General features: G+C 43.8%; 1 protein-coding gene across 4 annotated transcripts in view; it reads left to right on the forward strand.

The window, feature by feature from the left end:
* The window catches only part of TRIM37 (tripartite motif containing 37), a 218,767-nt gene that overhangs the window by 195,230 nt on the left and 6,490 nt on the right, over positions 1-17,047 (forward strand). For 2 of the 4 annotated variants that reach the window (XM_069757342.1, XM_069757343.1), the window contains exons 23-24: positions 7,291-7,437; positions 8,819-8,897. In XM_069757342.1, coding sequence (XP_069613443.1) covers positions 7,291-7,437; positions 8,819-8,897 — 226 coding nt within the window. Of the gene's footprint in view, positions 1-7,287; positions 7,438-8,818; positions 8,898-17,047 lie in introns of all 4 variants that reach the window. The other 2 variants (XM_069757340.1, XM_069757341.1) reach the window with 1 other exon arrangement.

A 17,047-nucleotide genomic window follows, 5' to 3' on the forward strand; every position in this document is an offset into this window, starting at 1 on the left:
TAAAGCAGTTTTATTCTTCGGGTCAGTAAGATTACAGCGATATCTCATTTATATTTTTTTTATGTTTTGGCGCTTTTATACGATAAAAACTATTTTATAGAAAAAATAATTATTTTGGCATCGCTTTATTCTCAGGACTATAACTTTTTTATTTTTTTGCTGATGATGCTGTATGGCGGCTCGTTTTTTGTGGGACAAGATGACTTTTTCAGCGGTACCATGGTTATTTATATCTGTCTTTTCGATCGCGTGTTATTCCACTTATTGTTTGGCGGTATGATAATAAAGTGTTGTTTTTTGCCTCGTTTTTTTTTTTTTTTCTTACGGTGTTTACTGAAGGGGTTAACTAGTGGGGCATTTTTATAGGCTGGGTCGTTACGGACGCGGCGATACTAAATATGTGTACTTTTATTGTTTGTTTTATTTAGATAAAGAAATGTATTTATGGGAATAATATATATTTTTTTTCTTTATTTAGGAATTTTTTTATTTTTTTTTATTTTTTTTTACACATATGGAAATTTTTTTTAAACTTTTTTACTTTGTCCCAGGGGGGGACATCACAGATCGCTGATCTGACAGTTTGCACAGCACTCTGTCAGATCAGCGATCTGACTTACAGCGCTGCAGGCTTACCAAGCGCCTGCTCTGAGCAGGCACTTGGTAAGCCACCTCCCTCCCTGCAGGACCCGGATGCCGCAGCCATTTTGGATCCGGGCTTGCAGCGAGGAAGGAGGTAGGAGGCGCTATACCCTTATTTCTCAGTGCCGTTACAAAGCGGCGCTGAGGAATAAAGCCCCTTAATTGCCGCCGCTAAAAGCCGTATCATCTCTCGTTAATGGGTTAAATCACATTTACCAAAAAAACAAAACAAAAAAACCTGAATAAATGCCGATTAGGAACGAGATTTAAAGGTTTAGTCTTGAACTTAACAGTTGGAGGGTTTCCTTACACAGTATGACACTATCCAGTTTCTTCTGATTTTGTGGGACACCCATTTGACAAGGGGAATGGTAGCACCTGTTCATTTATTCATACATTTCTAATCAGAATAACAAAGAAAAGTAAGAACAAAGTTTTAACAATTCTGGAGTATATTTTCTTATTTTATGTGATCTACTAAAACGGAAATGTCATGAGTTGATGGGCCCTTTAAATATATTTATGTGCTAACCTATTTAAGAGGGTATCGTAGTAAAGAAAAATAACTTGGGATGGGGTCAGCAGCATTTTTTTTTTTTACATTTTGCAGAAAGTAGAGATGCATATGAAAGAAAGAAAGAAACAAGACCTACCGGAGTCTGCCTAGTGTTCCGAAGGTCTCGCTGTACCAGATATGATAATATCCGGACCACCAATCTCCTGAACCTGCAGCCAATTGGTGTCCTCAGCTGTAAGGTCACTAGTGGACTGGATGGACATCATCACTTCTAGTCTGATAGAGACCATCACGCATTCAATGCTAGAGCAGTTTCCTTTAGAAGCGTCCCACAGTTCTGTAAACTTTAAAAAAAAAACAGCGGCAAACCCCTCTAAAAGAACGATCAGCATTTTGGCCTCCATCTGAGTAAAAATTAATAAGGAAAAAAGGAAATGATACAGCTTACCTACAGAATTTAAGAGCTACCAAGACTGAAGATCGGCATGGTCCTTAGTAGTGTATGTGTTAAATACCTTATCAATGCAATGAAGGAAATTTAATGTGACAACCCGGCTTTCGCTGCACGTTTGGGGTCACACAGACCCTTATTCATTACTGAATATATGAATGTGAACACAGTCTTTTATAGCCGAATCCCAACCACGATTTGCCGGCCACAGGTTACCACGTCAGAGCGGCGGCTTATGGTTATCCTAAGCAAGTGGTGTATGTAATCCATGTTATACAATAACTTCAATAGGTACAATAGACACAAAGATTTCCTAAAATGAACGTAACTGACAAACACACAACAGTGTAAACGTTGTTCACGTCTATACGGCGCTCAACCGACCTTGAAGGGGTCTTGTCACCAATCAAGTGGCCAGTTTTTCTTATTGTTTTATTCCTGCTGTTCCCCCTGAGTATTGTTTTCTTTTTTTTTTTATTTGAAAAAGTAGACGTGTGCACAGCCGTAAAGAGGTGCTAGAGTAGGTTCCCAAACCTCAGTATATAGCAAAAACTCGGCACTCAACTTAATGTAAGACAGGTGATTTAATGGTGGCCACAAAATAACAAACGTTTCGGTCCTACATCTGGATTTTCATCAGTCACAGTTGATAAATATGAGGGAGCGAGTGGACCCACAGAATTGCTGATTGTGGAATGAGATCACACTTGTGTGTGAGCGCTGCCTATATGTGGGCAGTATAGCCCCAAATGAAGCGATATACCACTGTATTACCTGTACACTATATACAGAGTTCCTGTGTATGTCACTGGTGATAACATTATTACCTGTACACTGACACTATATATAGAGCTCCTGTGTATAATGTTGCTGGTGACCACTGAATTACCTGTAAACTGACACTATATACAGAGCTCCTGTATATAATGTCACTGGTGATCACTGTAACATTATACACAGGACCTCTGTATACAGTGTCGGTGTACAGATAATATAGTGATCACTGGTGACATTGTGATCACTGGAGCTGTATACGGTGTATAGTGTCAGTGTACAGGTAACACACTGACTCACCAGTGACATCTCTAGCGGAACTCCTTCATCTTTGCTTTTCTTTTTCATGCAGCACAGACCGCCATCACTTCTTCCATCTGCGACTCGTCTCTGCATAAAATAAGTTACCCTAGAGCACTGCTTCCAGAGCACATTCCCCACTTTTTCCCTTCTACACTACACATCAGAATACATATATGCACCCACCATTAATACATAATTGGTTATTATGCAACCCACCATTCCAAATTAAAATTTTAATACGCCACTGAGTCCCTTCTAGTTATACATAGCCACTTTCCCCACCTAATAAATATATAAATTAATTAGCCTCTGTTCTTTCCCCCCAATTACCAGTCACTGCATACTCAACGCCCCCCATTATGTACCTCCCAATCCCCTACTCATTTTATTTACATGCTCCTTCCGCCCCCATTTATTGTCATGTCTTCTCTCTCCTGCCTTCTATTCATTATCAACATCTCTTCCCCCCCCCATTCAATACATCATTTACTTCCCCACCCTCAAAATTCATTATTTGCTCTCTCCCCACCTTCAGTTCAATTGCTGTCACTTCATCATGTGCAGTCCCCTTTAACACCCCACTTCATCATGTGCAGTCCCCTTTAACTCCCCACTTCATCATGTGCTGTCCCCTTTAACCCCCCACTTAATCAATTAAAATAGATAAATCTCCAGGTCCGGATGGCATACACCCACGAGTACTAAGTAATGTAATAGATAAACCATTATTTCTTATTTTTAGTGACTCTATAGCGACAGGGTCTGTTCCGCAGGACTGGCGCATAGCAAATGTGGTGCCAATATTCAAAAAGGGCTCTAAAAGTGAACCTGGAAATTATAGGCCAGTAAGTCTAACCTCTATTGTTGGTAAAATATTTGAAGGGTTTCTGAGGGATGTTATTCTGGATTATCTCAATGAGAATAACTGTTTAACTCCATATCAGCATGGGTTTATGAGAAATCGCTCCTGTCAAACCAATCTAATCAGTTTTTATGAAGAGGTAAGCTATAGACTGGACCACGGTGAGTCATTGGACGTGGTATATCTCGATTTTTCCAAAGCGTTTGATACCGTGCCGCACAAGAGGTTGGTACACAAAATGAGAATGCTTGGTCTGGGGGAAAATGTGTGTAAATGGGTTAGTAACTGGCTTAGTGATAGAAAGCAGAGGGTGGTTATAAATGGTATAGTCTCTAACTGGGTCGCTGTGACCAGTGGGGTACCGCAGGGGTCAGTATTGGGACCTGTTCTCTTCAACATATTCATTAATGATCTGGTAGAAGGTTTACACAGTAAAATATCGATATTTGCAGATGATACAAAACTATGTAAAGCAGTTAATACAAGAGAAGATAGTATTCTGCTACAGATGGATCTGGATAAGTTGGAAACTTGGGCTGAAAGGTGGCAGATGAGGTTTAACAATGATAAATGTAAGGTTATACACATGGGAAGAGGGAATCAATATCACCATTACACACTGAACGGGAAACCACTGGGTAAATCTGACAGGGAGAAGGACTTGGGGATCCTAGTTAATGATAAACTTACCTGGAGCAGCCAGTGCCAGGCAGCAGCTGCCAAGGCAAACAGGATCATGGGGTGCATTAAAAGAGGTCTGGATACACATGATGAGAGCATTATACTGCCTCTGTACAAATCCCTAGTTAGACCGCACATGGAGTACTGTGTCCAGTTTTGGGCACCGGTGCTCAGGAAGGATATAATGGAACTAGAGAGAGTACAAAGGAGGGCAACAAAATTAATAAAGGGGATGGGAGAACTACAATACCCAGATAGATTAGCGAAATTAGGATTATTTAGTATAGAAAAAAGACGACTGAGGGGCGATCTAATAACCATGTATAAGTATATAAGGGGACAATACAAATATCTCGCTGAGGATCTGTTTATACCAAGGAAGGTGACGGGCACAAGGGGGCATTCTTTGCGTCTGGAGGAGAGAAGGTTTTTCCACCAACATAGAAGAGGATTCTTTACTGTTAGGGCAGTGAGAATCTGGAATTGCTTGCCTGAGGAGGTGGTGATGGCGAACTCAGTCGAGGGGTTCAAGAGAGGCCTGGATGTCTTCCTGGAGCAGAACAATATTGTATCATACAATTATTAGGTTCTGTAGAAGGACGTAGATCTGGGGATTTATTATGATGGAATATAGGCTGAACTGGATGGACAAATGTCTTTTTTCGGCCTTACTAACTATGTTACTATGTTACTAATCATGTGCAGTCCCCTTTAACCCCCCTCTTCATCATATGCAGTACCCTTACCCCCCATGTCATCATGTGCAGTCCCTTTTAACTCCCCACTTCATCATGTGCTGTCCCCTTTAACCCCCCACTTAATCATGTGCAGTCCCCTATAACCCCCCTCTTCATCATATGCAGTACCCTTACCCCCCATGTCATCATGTGCAGTCCCTTTTAATCTCCCACTTCATCATGTGCAGTTCCCTTTAACCCCCACTTCATCATGTGCAGTCCCCTTTAAACCCCCTCCCCACATCATCATGTGCTGTCCCCCTTACTCCTTCCCCATGTCATCATTTGTGGTTCCTTTTAACACCCCTCCCACATCATCATGTGCAGTCCCCTTTAACCCCCCACTTCATCATTTGCAGTCCCCTTTAACCCCCACTTCATCATGTGCAGTCCCCTATAACCCCCCTCTTCTTCATGTGCAGTACCCCTACCCCCCACGTCATCATGTGCAGTCCCCTTTAAACCCCCTCCCCACATCATCATGTGCAGTCCCCCTTACTCCTTTCCCCCCCCCCCCGTCATCATTTGCAGTTCCTCCTCCTCCCCTCACCCATTTAATTCCTTTTATACAGAAAACAAAAACGTTTGTATACTTGCCTCACAGTCGCTCCGCAGCAATGCTGCTCTGCCTCCAGCGTCTGGTACATGTTGGGCGGCGCGTATGCGATGACATCATCATGTACGCGCTGTCACCTGAGAGGAACTACACTGATGATGGAGGGAGTGGGAGCTGCGCCGCCGTCTTGGTAAGACGGCCTTGCAGACCTCCCAGAAAGCTCCCAGACTCCAGCGCCGATGTGTGCGCCGCAGCGATGGGGCCTGATGGACAGAAGCACCTAAGCGGGGCCCAGGACCTGCGGGCCCCTCTGTGTACTGCTGTTAAGCGGGACCCATAAAGCACTAAGGGCAGTAATGCCCTGATGGCGGCCCTGCACTGACCCTTCGGCGACTTCACTATTTTCGACACCGCTCCAGTCCCATCTTGTGAGCGCAGCTTCTGACTGGCCGGGAGACAGAATCTACGTCACAAGCGCTTAATGCAAGTCTGTGAGAGGCAGAACGAGGCTGCATAGACGTACATTGATTGGTGACCTCCGGCAGGTCACAAACTGCCGGAGACGGAGCAGCGCGAAAATGGATGAAAACACCGGAAGGTAAGTATCATACAGGGGGCAGGTGACATGGATTTTAAGCACCGCTCCAGAAAGTAAAAAAAAAATGCTGGAGTGGTGCTTTAAAGGGAACCTGTCGCCAGTTTTTGTTCCTGAACAAATGCCACTACCTTTTATCTGCTCTTGTGCTACATTCCACAAACGTGTCTATCATCTCGTGACTAACCCTCTTCACCACCAAAAACACTGTTTTAATTGCTCCTGCACTGTAGTTAAATGAGGATGGGCCTCCGGTCTGATGGGCCTCCGTTCTGATGGGCCTCCGTTCTGATGGTCCTCCGTTCTGATGGTCCTCCGTTCTGATGGGCCTCCGTTCTGATGGGCCTCCGTTCTGATGGGCCTCCGGTCTGATGGGCCTCCGGTCTGATGGGCCTCCGGTCTGATGGGCCTCCGGTCTGATGGGCCTCGGGTCTGATGGGCGTCTGACTCCTCTCTCCGTCCACTGGCTATGATTGACACTATATACATATAGACAGCTGATTCATAGAATGAGACATGATTTGTTTGGGGAAAAAAAGTAAAAAATTGTATCGGGTGCTAAAAATTTTTTTTTTTCCTTCTCCATCTTGAATCCTTATTACTTTCTTGGAGCCCCATATGTGGCAGAATGCAGTAGTTGGCATGATGCCTAACACAAAGCTTTTGTGAACAATTGCTAACTACATCTATTGTTTGGTAGCGGTTTCATCTACAAAAGTCTTGATTTTTGTAAGTGATCTGTAATAGAAAAGTGTGTTTTATTTATTTCCTGCGAGATCCCGGCATTGTTCCACCCCTGCACTCATTTAAATTTCAATGGCTGATGGCTTGTAGTACAGAAGTTCTATTAAGGTGCCAGCATCCATCCCTATCTGCAGGATATGAGAAGTGTGTAGGAGTTGGCATTTAGAGAAGGTCTTTCAGTGACATGGTACGAGAGACGTTTTTCACGCTTAGTCACTGCTGCGTGATCGTGATGTGCTCTACTGTACCATTTAGTCTCATTTCCAAGATTACTGGATTAACATGTTCACTGCTAAGGACCAGTTCTGATTCTATGTAATGTATTTTTTCGGGAATGATGAATATTTTCGTAATTTCTTTATTATTGGTCCTGTTGTCTGATTCTGCATTCTAATCCTCTCTTCTTGCCTTTTTCCTCCTGTCAGCAGGTTTATGCTCCAAGCATGTTCTTCACATTTTGCCAGGAATGAGTAGTGACAGTGACATTGAGTGCGACACTGAAAATGAGGAGCAGGAGGAAAGCATTACCTGTGGCAGCTTTAACGACACTTTCACAGCACAGCCATCCGGGGACGGTGAGTTCTTTCTGTTCTCTCCTCCTCTTGCAAAGCGTTCCATCGCATTGGCCCCATCCCTATTGCCACCATTGGAGTCCTGGGTACATCCATGCCGGGGGACTCTAGATCTGGTGGGGCCATTTACACTGGCTTCATGCATTTAGAGAGAAGTGAAGTGGACAATGATTAGAATAGAAGTTATCCAGGTCATCTTGTGATAATGCGGAATACTGCAGGATTTATTTATTTATTTTTATTGTTTTTAATATAATGTACATATTCTGTTTAATTGTGGGTTTTTCTTTTAACTTGCAATACTATCTCGTAGAAGGCCAGTCAATATTGTATATTTCCTGTAATCCCCCCCAAATGTATCTCAAGCCCCTCAATCATACAATTCGTAAAAAGGCAAAAAAAGAAAGGCGTTACAGTTTGTCTCTGTCTTTCTTCTATTACCAGCTGTTGGGAAATTGGTTAAGCGGACACCATCATTTAGCTGATGTAGAACATTGGAAATCAGATTGTCATTGACTGGGCTCTATCGAATTGAATTCCTTTTAGTTTTTATATACGGTATATCTTTTTTCTGAGGAGGAGAAATGTGATCCTTGTAATAAAGGCTTTCAATGATTGCTCTGCTAGTTCTAGTGGAGGTTTTCAAGATGGCTGAAAAGTAAGGTTTGATAATCAAGTGAAAATGCTTAGAATACTTTTTCTACATAGCCTTATGACTCTTTTTAATGCCAGAATCGCACTTTTATTAAGATTGTTTGTCGATTCCCCCTAAGTAACATCACTTCATTTTATATAACTACACGTACTACTCTGGCTCTACATGTTTTACATATGTTTTTTTTCCAGGGCTTGTCCAGGACCACTCACTTTCACACTGGTGTGGAGTGGTGCCGATGACATTGAGACCACTCACCCATGCACGTGTCCTATTTTAATGGATAAGATGTGCACGTTACCTATCAATCATGTCTTAGCAGGTATATGGGGACATAGTGACAGTGGCACCACTCACCACCAATTAGTAAGGGAGCGGTGCCGGACAACCCATTTAGTGCCCTCTGTATTACACGGAAGAAAGGCCTGTGTATGTGTGTGAGATGATTTATATAGTTTTGGCACTAAAAAGGAAGTGTGTTAGATTTTTATATTTACCACTTTGAGCCACCTAAAAATATTATTTTCCTTTTTAAGCTTTATATCTGTGTAAGTAATCTGAGTACAGTGAGTAAGTATCAATTGATAATTAAAATCTCACATCTGAATGGCTTCCAACACATTTTGCCAATATATTTTATTCTCCGTATTAAATGTTGTCTTTTTAGTGTGTTAGTACATTTTTTTGTCTGTGCTGTTAATGAAAAAAATACTATTTATCCCTATGTAGATCAAGGCTGCCCTTTTCCAGACGACAATAATATAAACACAGAAGACCTTCATTTTGCTGCTGGAGACAATGGTGGAAGGTAACATATTTCCATCCATCATATTCTCTTTTTACATTTATGACATTGGGTAACCCAGCTATTAAACTGTGAAATTGATTTGCTTCCTTTTGCAACTTTTACCACTGGAATATAATTAAAGATATTTTAAAGCACCTCTCCAGCTTTTTTTTTTTTTAAATTTAACGCTGGAGTGGTGCTACCAATCGAAGTTCTCTGCCCCTAGTCTCACACTTACCAGCTGCCGCCATCTTTTGTTATCGGCACCGCTAAGGACGATCTCCAGCAGTTTGTGACCTGCCAGATTGGTCCAGTGTTTGCTGGGCGATCCAGAACTCACAACTCAATGTAAGTCTGTGAGACCTAGATTGATGCTCCCATAGACTTGCTTTGAGACCGTTACGTTTCACTTCCGGTCAGTCAGAAGTTGCGCTCATGAGATGGTGGTAAGGGACTAGTGTGGAGCTGAAAAGAACTGAAGATGGCGGCTGGTAAGTATAATACTATGGTCAGGGAACTTAGATTAGTAGTTAGAAAATGAGGAGTCCTTCAAAGGCTACCTTTCTCTTGATTCATGCTGCCCAAACCACAACACTAGTCCAGTGTGGTCGCAGACTGTCTTCTCACCACACTGCTCTAGTTGATTAACGAGTCTCTCCCATCATCATTGAGAGAGACCTCCCTGTCATCTGGAGTGGTGTAGGGAGAAACGGGCATATGGTCACTGGGCAGATCTATAAATTGTTTTCTCTGATGCATCGGAGTTTTACATTTAAAAACATAACTGGTTGTATTCGTTAAGCCAGGCCCTGATTAATGCAGCCTATGGCATGAACAGCATGAATCAAGTAATATGTTTCCTTTAAAGAGGGCCTGTCTCTTGCTCCAAAAAATAAAGATTGAAAGGAACATTCTCATCTCCATGATTCTAGCCCAATACGTAGTAGTAGGGATGAGTCGGCACAAAAAATGCTCGGATGCTCGTTCCTAATACAGCATGGGGAAGACTCCTGGAAGCATCTCACTCCCAGATCGTTGCTGAGAACAATGGTGTCACACTTTTCCTCCATTTTAATGACTGATAATAAAACAATCAAGATCAAAGAGAAATTGAAGTTTACAGGGGAAAAAAATGGGAAGAAACATTCTTTCCTGTATAATGAGTTGTATATAACGCAACATTTAAAAAGGATTTTAAAATAATTAAGTAAGCCAAAATTTAAATGTTTACACTGAAATTTCCATTTTTTTTAAATAATTTATGAAAGAAGCAAGAACTGCCAAAAATGTGATGGAAGAGGAACTCTGACACACCCTGTATTACACATAAAGGAGGGCCTCCAACACATTGTTCAAATTGTCATGTAGTTTTACTCCTAGACTCATAAAAGCTGTGCATTAAGTGCAAAGTGTGGCAAAAATTTGAAACCGGGTCATCCATACACCCTTGAAGGCACCAACTGTAGTACCTCATTCAAATATTGTAAACAAAGTGTAGTTGTAGTACTCATAAAAGCTCTGCACGCAGTGCAAAGCCTGCAAAAAATAACAAATAAGGCACCAACTGGACTGCCTCATTCAAATATTAAGAAGTGTAGTTGTGATACTTCTACACTCAGGTTTTGCAGTGCAAAGCCAGAAAAAAAATATTAGGATGGTCATCCAAACACCTGTGAAGGCACCAACTGGCAGACCTCATTCAATATCCATCAGCAAAAATCAGAAAATTAAACTGATCTTGGAAAACCTACTTTATGAGGTACAATGAATTTTCAGCATGGCAAGAAAAATAAATTAAAACGTAACTTTAAATAATTGCCTAAAATGTTGTCAGTCAATGTGTACACAGAACAAACAAACAGTAATATCACAAAGTGCCAGTGCTCATGTTAACAGTTAAAAAATAAAAAAATTGGTTTGATCTCATCGACACAATTCCTCACTCCTCCTCTCCATTGTAGATACACCATTGAAGAGAAGAGGGGTGATGGCAGTCTACGTTCCAATCCCTTTAACACTCTTTGTTGTGCCCCTGCATTACTCCTGCCCTGACAAGGGCAGTACCCAAGTATAGACTTGTTCACCACTTACCCATAATGAAGGTGAAGCCTCCCAACACGTTTCTCCCTCTGTTTAGGTGGTTCAAGGTCACCGTTCTCTCCTGGTTCTACTCCTATCTCTCTGACTGATCCTTCACTGTATCTTTTGCTGGTTCCTCCTCCTCTCACCTTCACCGTACTTTTGGGGTTCCTCAAGGATCAGTCCTAGGCCCCCTCCTTTTCTCTTTGTATACTGCCCCTATTGGACAAACAATCAGTAGATTTGGTTTCCAGTACCATCTCTATGCTGATGACACCCAATTATACACTTCTTCTCCTGTTATCACGCCGACCTTTTTAGAAAACACCAGTGATTGTCTTACCACTGTCTCTAACATCATGCCCTCCCTCTATCTGAAACTGAACCTGTCAAAAACTGAACTCCTCGTGTTTTCTCCCTCTATTAACCTACCTTTGCCTGACATTGCCATGTCCGTGTGCGGGTCCATCATTACTCCAAAGCAACATGCCCGCTGCCTTGGGGTCATACTTGATTCCGAGCTTTCATTCACCCCCCACATCCGATCACTGGCTCGCTCTTCTTACTTGCATCTCAAAAACATTTCTAGAATTCGCCCTTTTCTTACTTTCGACTCTGCAAAAACTCTTAAGGCCCCTTCTCATTAAGCGACGCTGCAGCGATACCGACAACGATCCGGATCGCTGCAGCGTCGCTGTTTGGTCGCTGGAGAGCTGTCACACAGACAGCTCTTCAGCGACCAACGATCCCAAAGTCCCCGGGTAACCAGGGTAAACATCGGGTTACTAATCGCAGGGCCGCGCCTAGTAACCCGATGTTTACCCTGGTTACCAGCGTAAAAGTAAAAAAAAACAAACACTACATACTTACCTACCGCTGTCTGTCCCCGGCGCTCTGCTTCTCTGCACTCCTCCTGCACTGACTGTGAGCACAGCGGCCGGAAAGCAGAGCGGTGACGTCACCGCTCTGCTTTCCGGCTGACCGACGCTCACAGCCAGTACAGGAAGAGTGCAGAGCACAGCGCCGGGGACAGACAGCGGTAGGTAAGTATGTAGTGTTTTTTTTTTTTTTTACTTTTACGCTGGTAACCAGGGTAAACATCGGGTTACTAAGCGCGGCCCTGCGCTTAGTTACCCGATGTTTACCCTGGTTACCAGTGAAGACATCGCTGGATCGGTGTCACACACGCCGATCCAGCGATGTCCACGGGAGATCCAGTGACGAAATAAAGTTCTGGACTTTGTTCAGCGACCAACGATCTCCCAGCAGGGGCCTGATCGTTGGTCGCTGTCACACATAACGATTTCCTTAACGATATCGTTGCTACGTCACAAAAAGCAACGATATCGTTAACGATATCGTTGTGTGAAGGTACCTTTACTGTTTCACTTATTCATTCTGGACCATTGTAACTCTCTACTAATTGGCCTCCCTCTTACAAAACTCTTCCCGCTCCAATTTGTCCTGAATACTGCTGCCAGGATCATATTTCTCACTAACCGTTACACCGATGCCTCTACCTTGTGCCAGTCATTACACTGGTTACCCATCCACTCAAGAATCCAGTACAAAACCACTACCCTCATCCACAAAGCACTCCATGGCTCAGCACCACCCTACATCTCCTCTCTGGTCTCAGTCTACCACCCTACCCGTGCCCTCCGCTCCGCAAATGACCTCAGGTTAGCATCCTCAATAATCAGAACCTCCCACTCCCGTCTCCAAGACTTTATACGTGCTGCGCCGATTCTTTGGAATGCACTACATAGGTTAATACGATTAATCCCCAATCCCCAGTTTTAAGCGTGCCCTAAAAACTCATTTGTTCAGATTGGCCTACCACCTCAACGCATTAACCTAACTATCCCTATGTGGCCCATTAAAAAAAAAAAAAAAAAAACATAATCCGGTTCCTCGCAACATGTTCTCATAAACTTTATGCAGTTATTAGCCCTCTGTGTCTGTACTGCTACATACTTAGGCAGTTAACTGGTTCTTGCAGCTTTACATGAACACCCGAGCCTTACACTATGGCTGGTCCGAATAACTAAAGCAATTGTTACCATCCACCTCTCGTGTCTCCCCTTTTCCTCATAGTTTGTAAGCTTGCGAGCAGGGCCCTCATTCCTCTTGGTATCTATTTTGAACTGTGATTTCTGTTATGCTGTAATGTCTATTGTCTGTACAAGTCCCCTCTATAATTTGTAAAGCGCTGCGGAATATGTTGGCGCTATATAAATAAAATTATTATTATTATTATTCATCAATGGGGGAAGAAAGGAGGATATCTGGTATGGGCCCTTGCAGTGGCAAGTAGTGCCCAGCAGGCTGACTAGTTGTGTCAGTGCCCCTATCCCTGGTAACACTAAATACACACTCAGACAAGACGCTAGCAGCAGGGCAGCACAAGACCTCCAAGGCATAGAGGGACAGCTCATGCCAGGTGTCCAGCTTTAACATAGTAACATAGTTAGTAAGTAAGGCCGAAAAAAGACATTTGTCCATCCAGTTCAGCCTATATTCCATCATAATAAATCCCCAGATTTACATCCTTCTACAGAACCTAATAATTGTATGATACAATATTGTTCTGCTCCAGGAAGACATCCAGGCCTCTCTTGAACATGAGCTTTGATACCTAATAATTGAAGGTCACAGGGGAATTAGGGAGTATGCTGGTTTAGTCGGCCAGGTATTGCTTGACAATCTTGAAAAACGTTTCCCTCCTTGTCAAAAATACCCGATCATCAGGGCCTGGATGTCATGAAATTGGCCCAGGCCTTTGACAGTGTACTTCTGCCTCTGTTGTACCTAGTGTGTGTCTCCCTCGCCTCTCCTCCTTGAAGCTTACCCCCTTCCGTTAGCGTTGTCTGATAGGAATTTTTTACATGTATTTTCCACAATGGCCTTTTGGTATAGCACTATTTTAGTAGATCTCTCTTCCTCAGGAATTGGAGATGTAAGGTTCTTCTTGTAGTGTTTATCTAACAGGGTGAACAACCAGTTTTTTGTTGTTTTTCCGGGCAGGTGTATAGGAATGCGGGGAACACATACGACGGCCGATTCGCGTGCTTGACGCTTCAACGGGTCTAGATGACGCAAAATGGCCGTCATCCGTCTGTGTTTCCCGCACTCCTCTATACACCTGCCTGGTCTCCTTGGTCCAAATCTCTGATGGTAAAATAAAGGACTCTGGTCAAACAGCAATCCGGTGAGTGCTGCATTATTTTCTTCGTTTCCTCGCAGTACACATTTGGTATCCCCGCATTCAGAATCACCCGATCTATCATTGTAGAAAAAAAATTATCCCAATCGGTAAACGGCGTAACGAGAAAAAAATCAAAACGCCAGCTTTACGTTTTTTTTGGTCACTGCTACATTGCAATAAAATGCAATAACGGGCGATCAAAAGATCATATATACACCAAAATTGTATCACTAAAAACGTCAGTTCGGTGTGCAAAAACTAAGACCTCGGCCCCAAATCATGAAATATGGAGACGCTATGGGTCACGGAAAATGGTGCCTTTTTTTTTTATTTACCAAAGTTTGGATTTTTTTTCAGCACTTAAATAAAAAAGGAACCTATATACCGTATATACTCGAGTATAAGCCGAGATTTTCAGCCCAAATTTTTGGGCTGAAAGTGCCCCTCTCGGCTTATACTCGAGTCAAGGTAGGCGGCAGGGTCGGCGGGTGAGGGCGCTGAGGCATACTTACCTGCTTCCAGCGATCCTGGCGCTCCCCGCCTGTCCCACGGTCTTCGGTGCTGCAGTTCTTCCACTGTTCAGCGGTCACGTGGGACCGCTCATTAGAGAAATGAATAAGCGGCTCCACCTCCCATAGGGGTGGAGCCGCCTATTCATTTCTCTAATCAGCAGTGCCGGTGACCGCTGATAGAGGAAGAAGCTGCGGCACCGAAGACAGCTGTCTGGTTGAAGGAGCGGGACTCCGGGACCAGGTAAGTATCGCATATTTTCCTGTCCCCGTTCCAGCCGCCGGGCGCCGCTCCATCTTCCCGGCGTCTCTGCGCTCTGACTGTGCAGGTTAGAGGGCGCGATGACGCATATAGTGTGCGCGCCGCCCTCTGCCTGATCAGTCAGAGCGGAGAGACGCCGGGACCGGACGCTGGGAGCTGCAAGCAAGAAAGGTGAGTATGGCGTTTTTTTTTTTTTTTTATTGCTGCAGCAGCAGCAGCAATGGCACAGATATATGTGGAGCATCTATGGGGAAATATGAACGGTGCAGAGCACTATATGGGGCACAGCTATGGGGAAATATGAACGGTGCAGAGCACTATATGGCACAGCTATGGGGCAATAATGAACGGCGCAGAGCACTATATGGCACAGCTATGGGGCAATAATGAACGGTGCAGAGCACTATATGGGGCACAGCTATGGGGCAATAATGAACGGTGCAGAGCACTATATGGGGCACAGCTATGGGACAATAATGAACGGTGCAGAGCACTATATGGCACAGTTATGGGGCAATATGAACGGTGCAGAGCACTATATGGCACAGCTATGGGACAATAATGAACGGTGCAGAGCACTATATGGTACAGCTATGGGACAATAATGAACGGTGCAGAGCACTATATGGCAGAGCTATGGGGAAATATGAACGGTGCAGAGCACTATATGGCACAGCTATGGGACAATAATGAACGGTGCAGAGCACTATATGGGGCACAGCTATGGGACAATAATGAACGGTGCAGAGCACTATATGGCACAGCTATGGGGCAATATGAACGGTGCAGAGCACTATATGGCACAGCTATGGGACAATAATGAACGGTGCAGAGCACTATATGGCACAGCTATGGGGCAATATGAACGGTGCAGAGCACTATATGGCACAGCTATGGGGCAATATGAACGGTGCAGAGCACTATATGGCACAGCTATGGGGAAATATGAACGGTGCAGAGCACTATATGGCAGAGCTATGGGGCAATATGAACGGTGCAGAGCACTATATGGCACAGCTATGGGACAATAATGAACAGTGCAGGGCACTATATGGCACAGCTATGCGGAGATATGAACGGTGCAGAGCACTATATGGCACAGCTTTGGGACAATAATAACGGTGCAGAGCACTATATGGCACAGCTATGGGGCAATAATGAACGGTGCAGAGCACTATATGGCACAGCTATAGGGAAATATGAACGGTGCAAAGCACTATATGGCAGAGCTATGGGGCAATATGAATGGTGCAGAGCACTATATGGTACAGCTATGGGACAATAATGAACGGTGCAGAGCACTATATGGCACAGCTATGGGGAAATATGAACGGTGCAGAGCACTATATGGCAGAGCTATGGGGAAATATGAACGGTGCAGAGCACTATATGGCACAGCTATGGGACAATAATGAACGGTGCAGGGCACTATATGGCACAGCTATGGGGAAATATGAATGGTGCAGAGCACTATATGGCACAGCTATGGGGCAATAATGAACGGTGCAGAGCACTATATGGCACAGCTATGGGGCAATAATGAACAGTGCAGAGCACTATATGGCACAGCTATGGGACAATAATGAACGGTGCAGGGCACTATATGGCACAGCTATGGGGCAATAATGAACGGTGCAGAGCACTATATGGCACAGCTATGGGGCAATAATGAACGGTGCAGAGCACTATATGGCACAGCTATGGGGCAATAATGAACAGTGCAGAGCACTATATGGCACAGCTATGGGACAATAATGAACGGTGCAGGGCACTATATGGCACAGCTATGGGGAAATATGAACGGTGCAGAGCACTATATGGCACAGCTATGGGACAATAATGAACGGTGCAGAGCACTATATGGCACAGCTATGGGGAAATATGAACGGTGCAGAGCACTATATGGCACAGCTATGGGGCAAGAATGAACGGTGCAGAGCATTATATGGGGTACAGCTTTATATGGAGCATCTATGGGGCAATAATGAACGGTGCAGAGCATCTATTTTTATTTTTGAAATTCACCGGTAAATGCTGCATTTCCACCCTAGGCTTATACTCAAGTCAATAAGTTTTCCCAGTTTTTTGTGGCAAAATTAGGGGGGTTGGCTTA

The sequence above is a fragment of the Ranitomeya imitator genome, chromosome 3, assembly GCF_032444005.1.
Source record: "Ranitomeya imitator isolate aRanImi1 chromosome 3, aRanImi1.pri, whole genome shotgun sequence".
Taxonomy (NCBI): domain Eukaryota; kingdom Metazoa; phylum Chordata; class Amphibia; order Anura; family Dendrobatidae; genus Ranitomeya; species Ranitomeya imitator.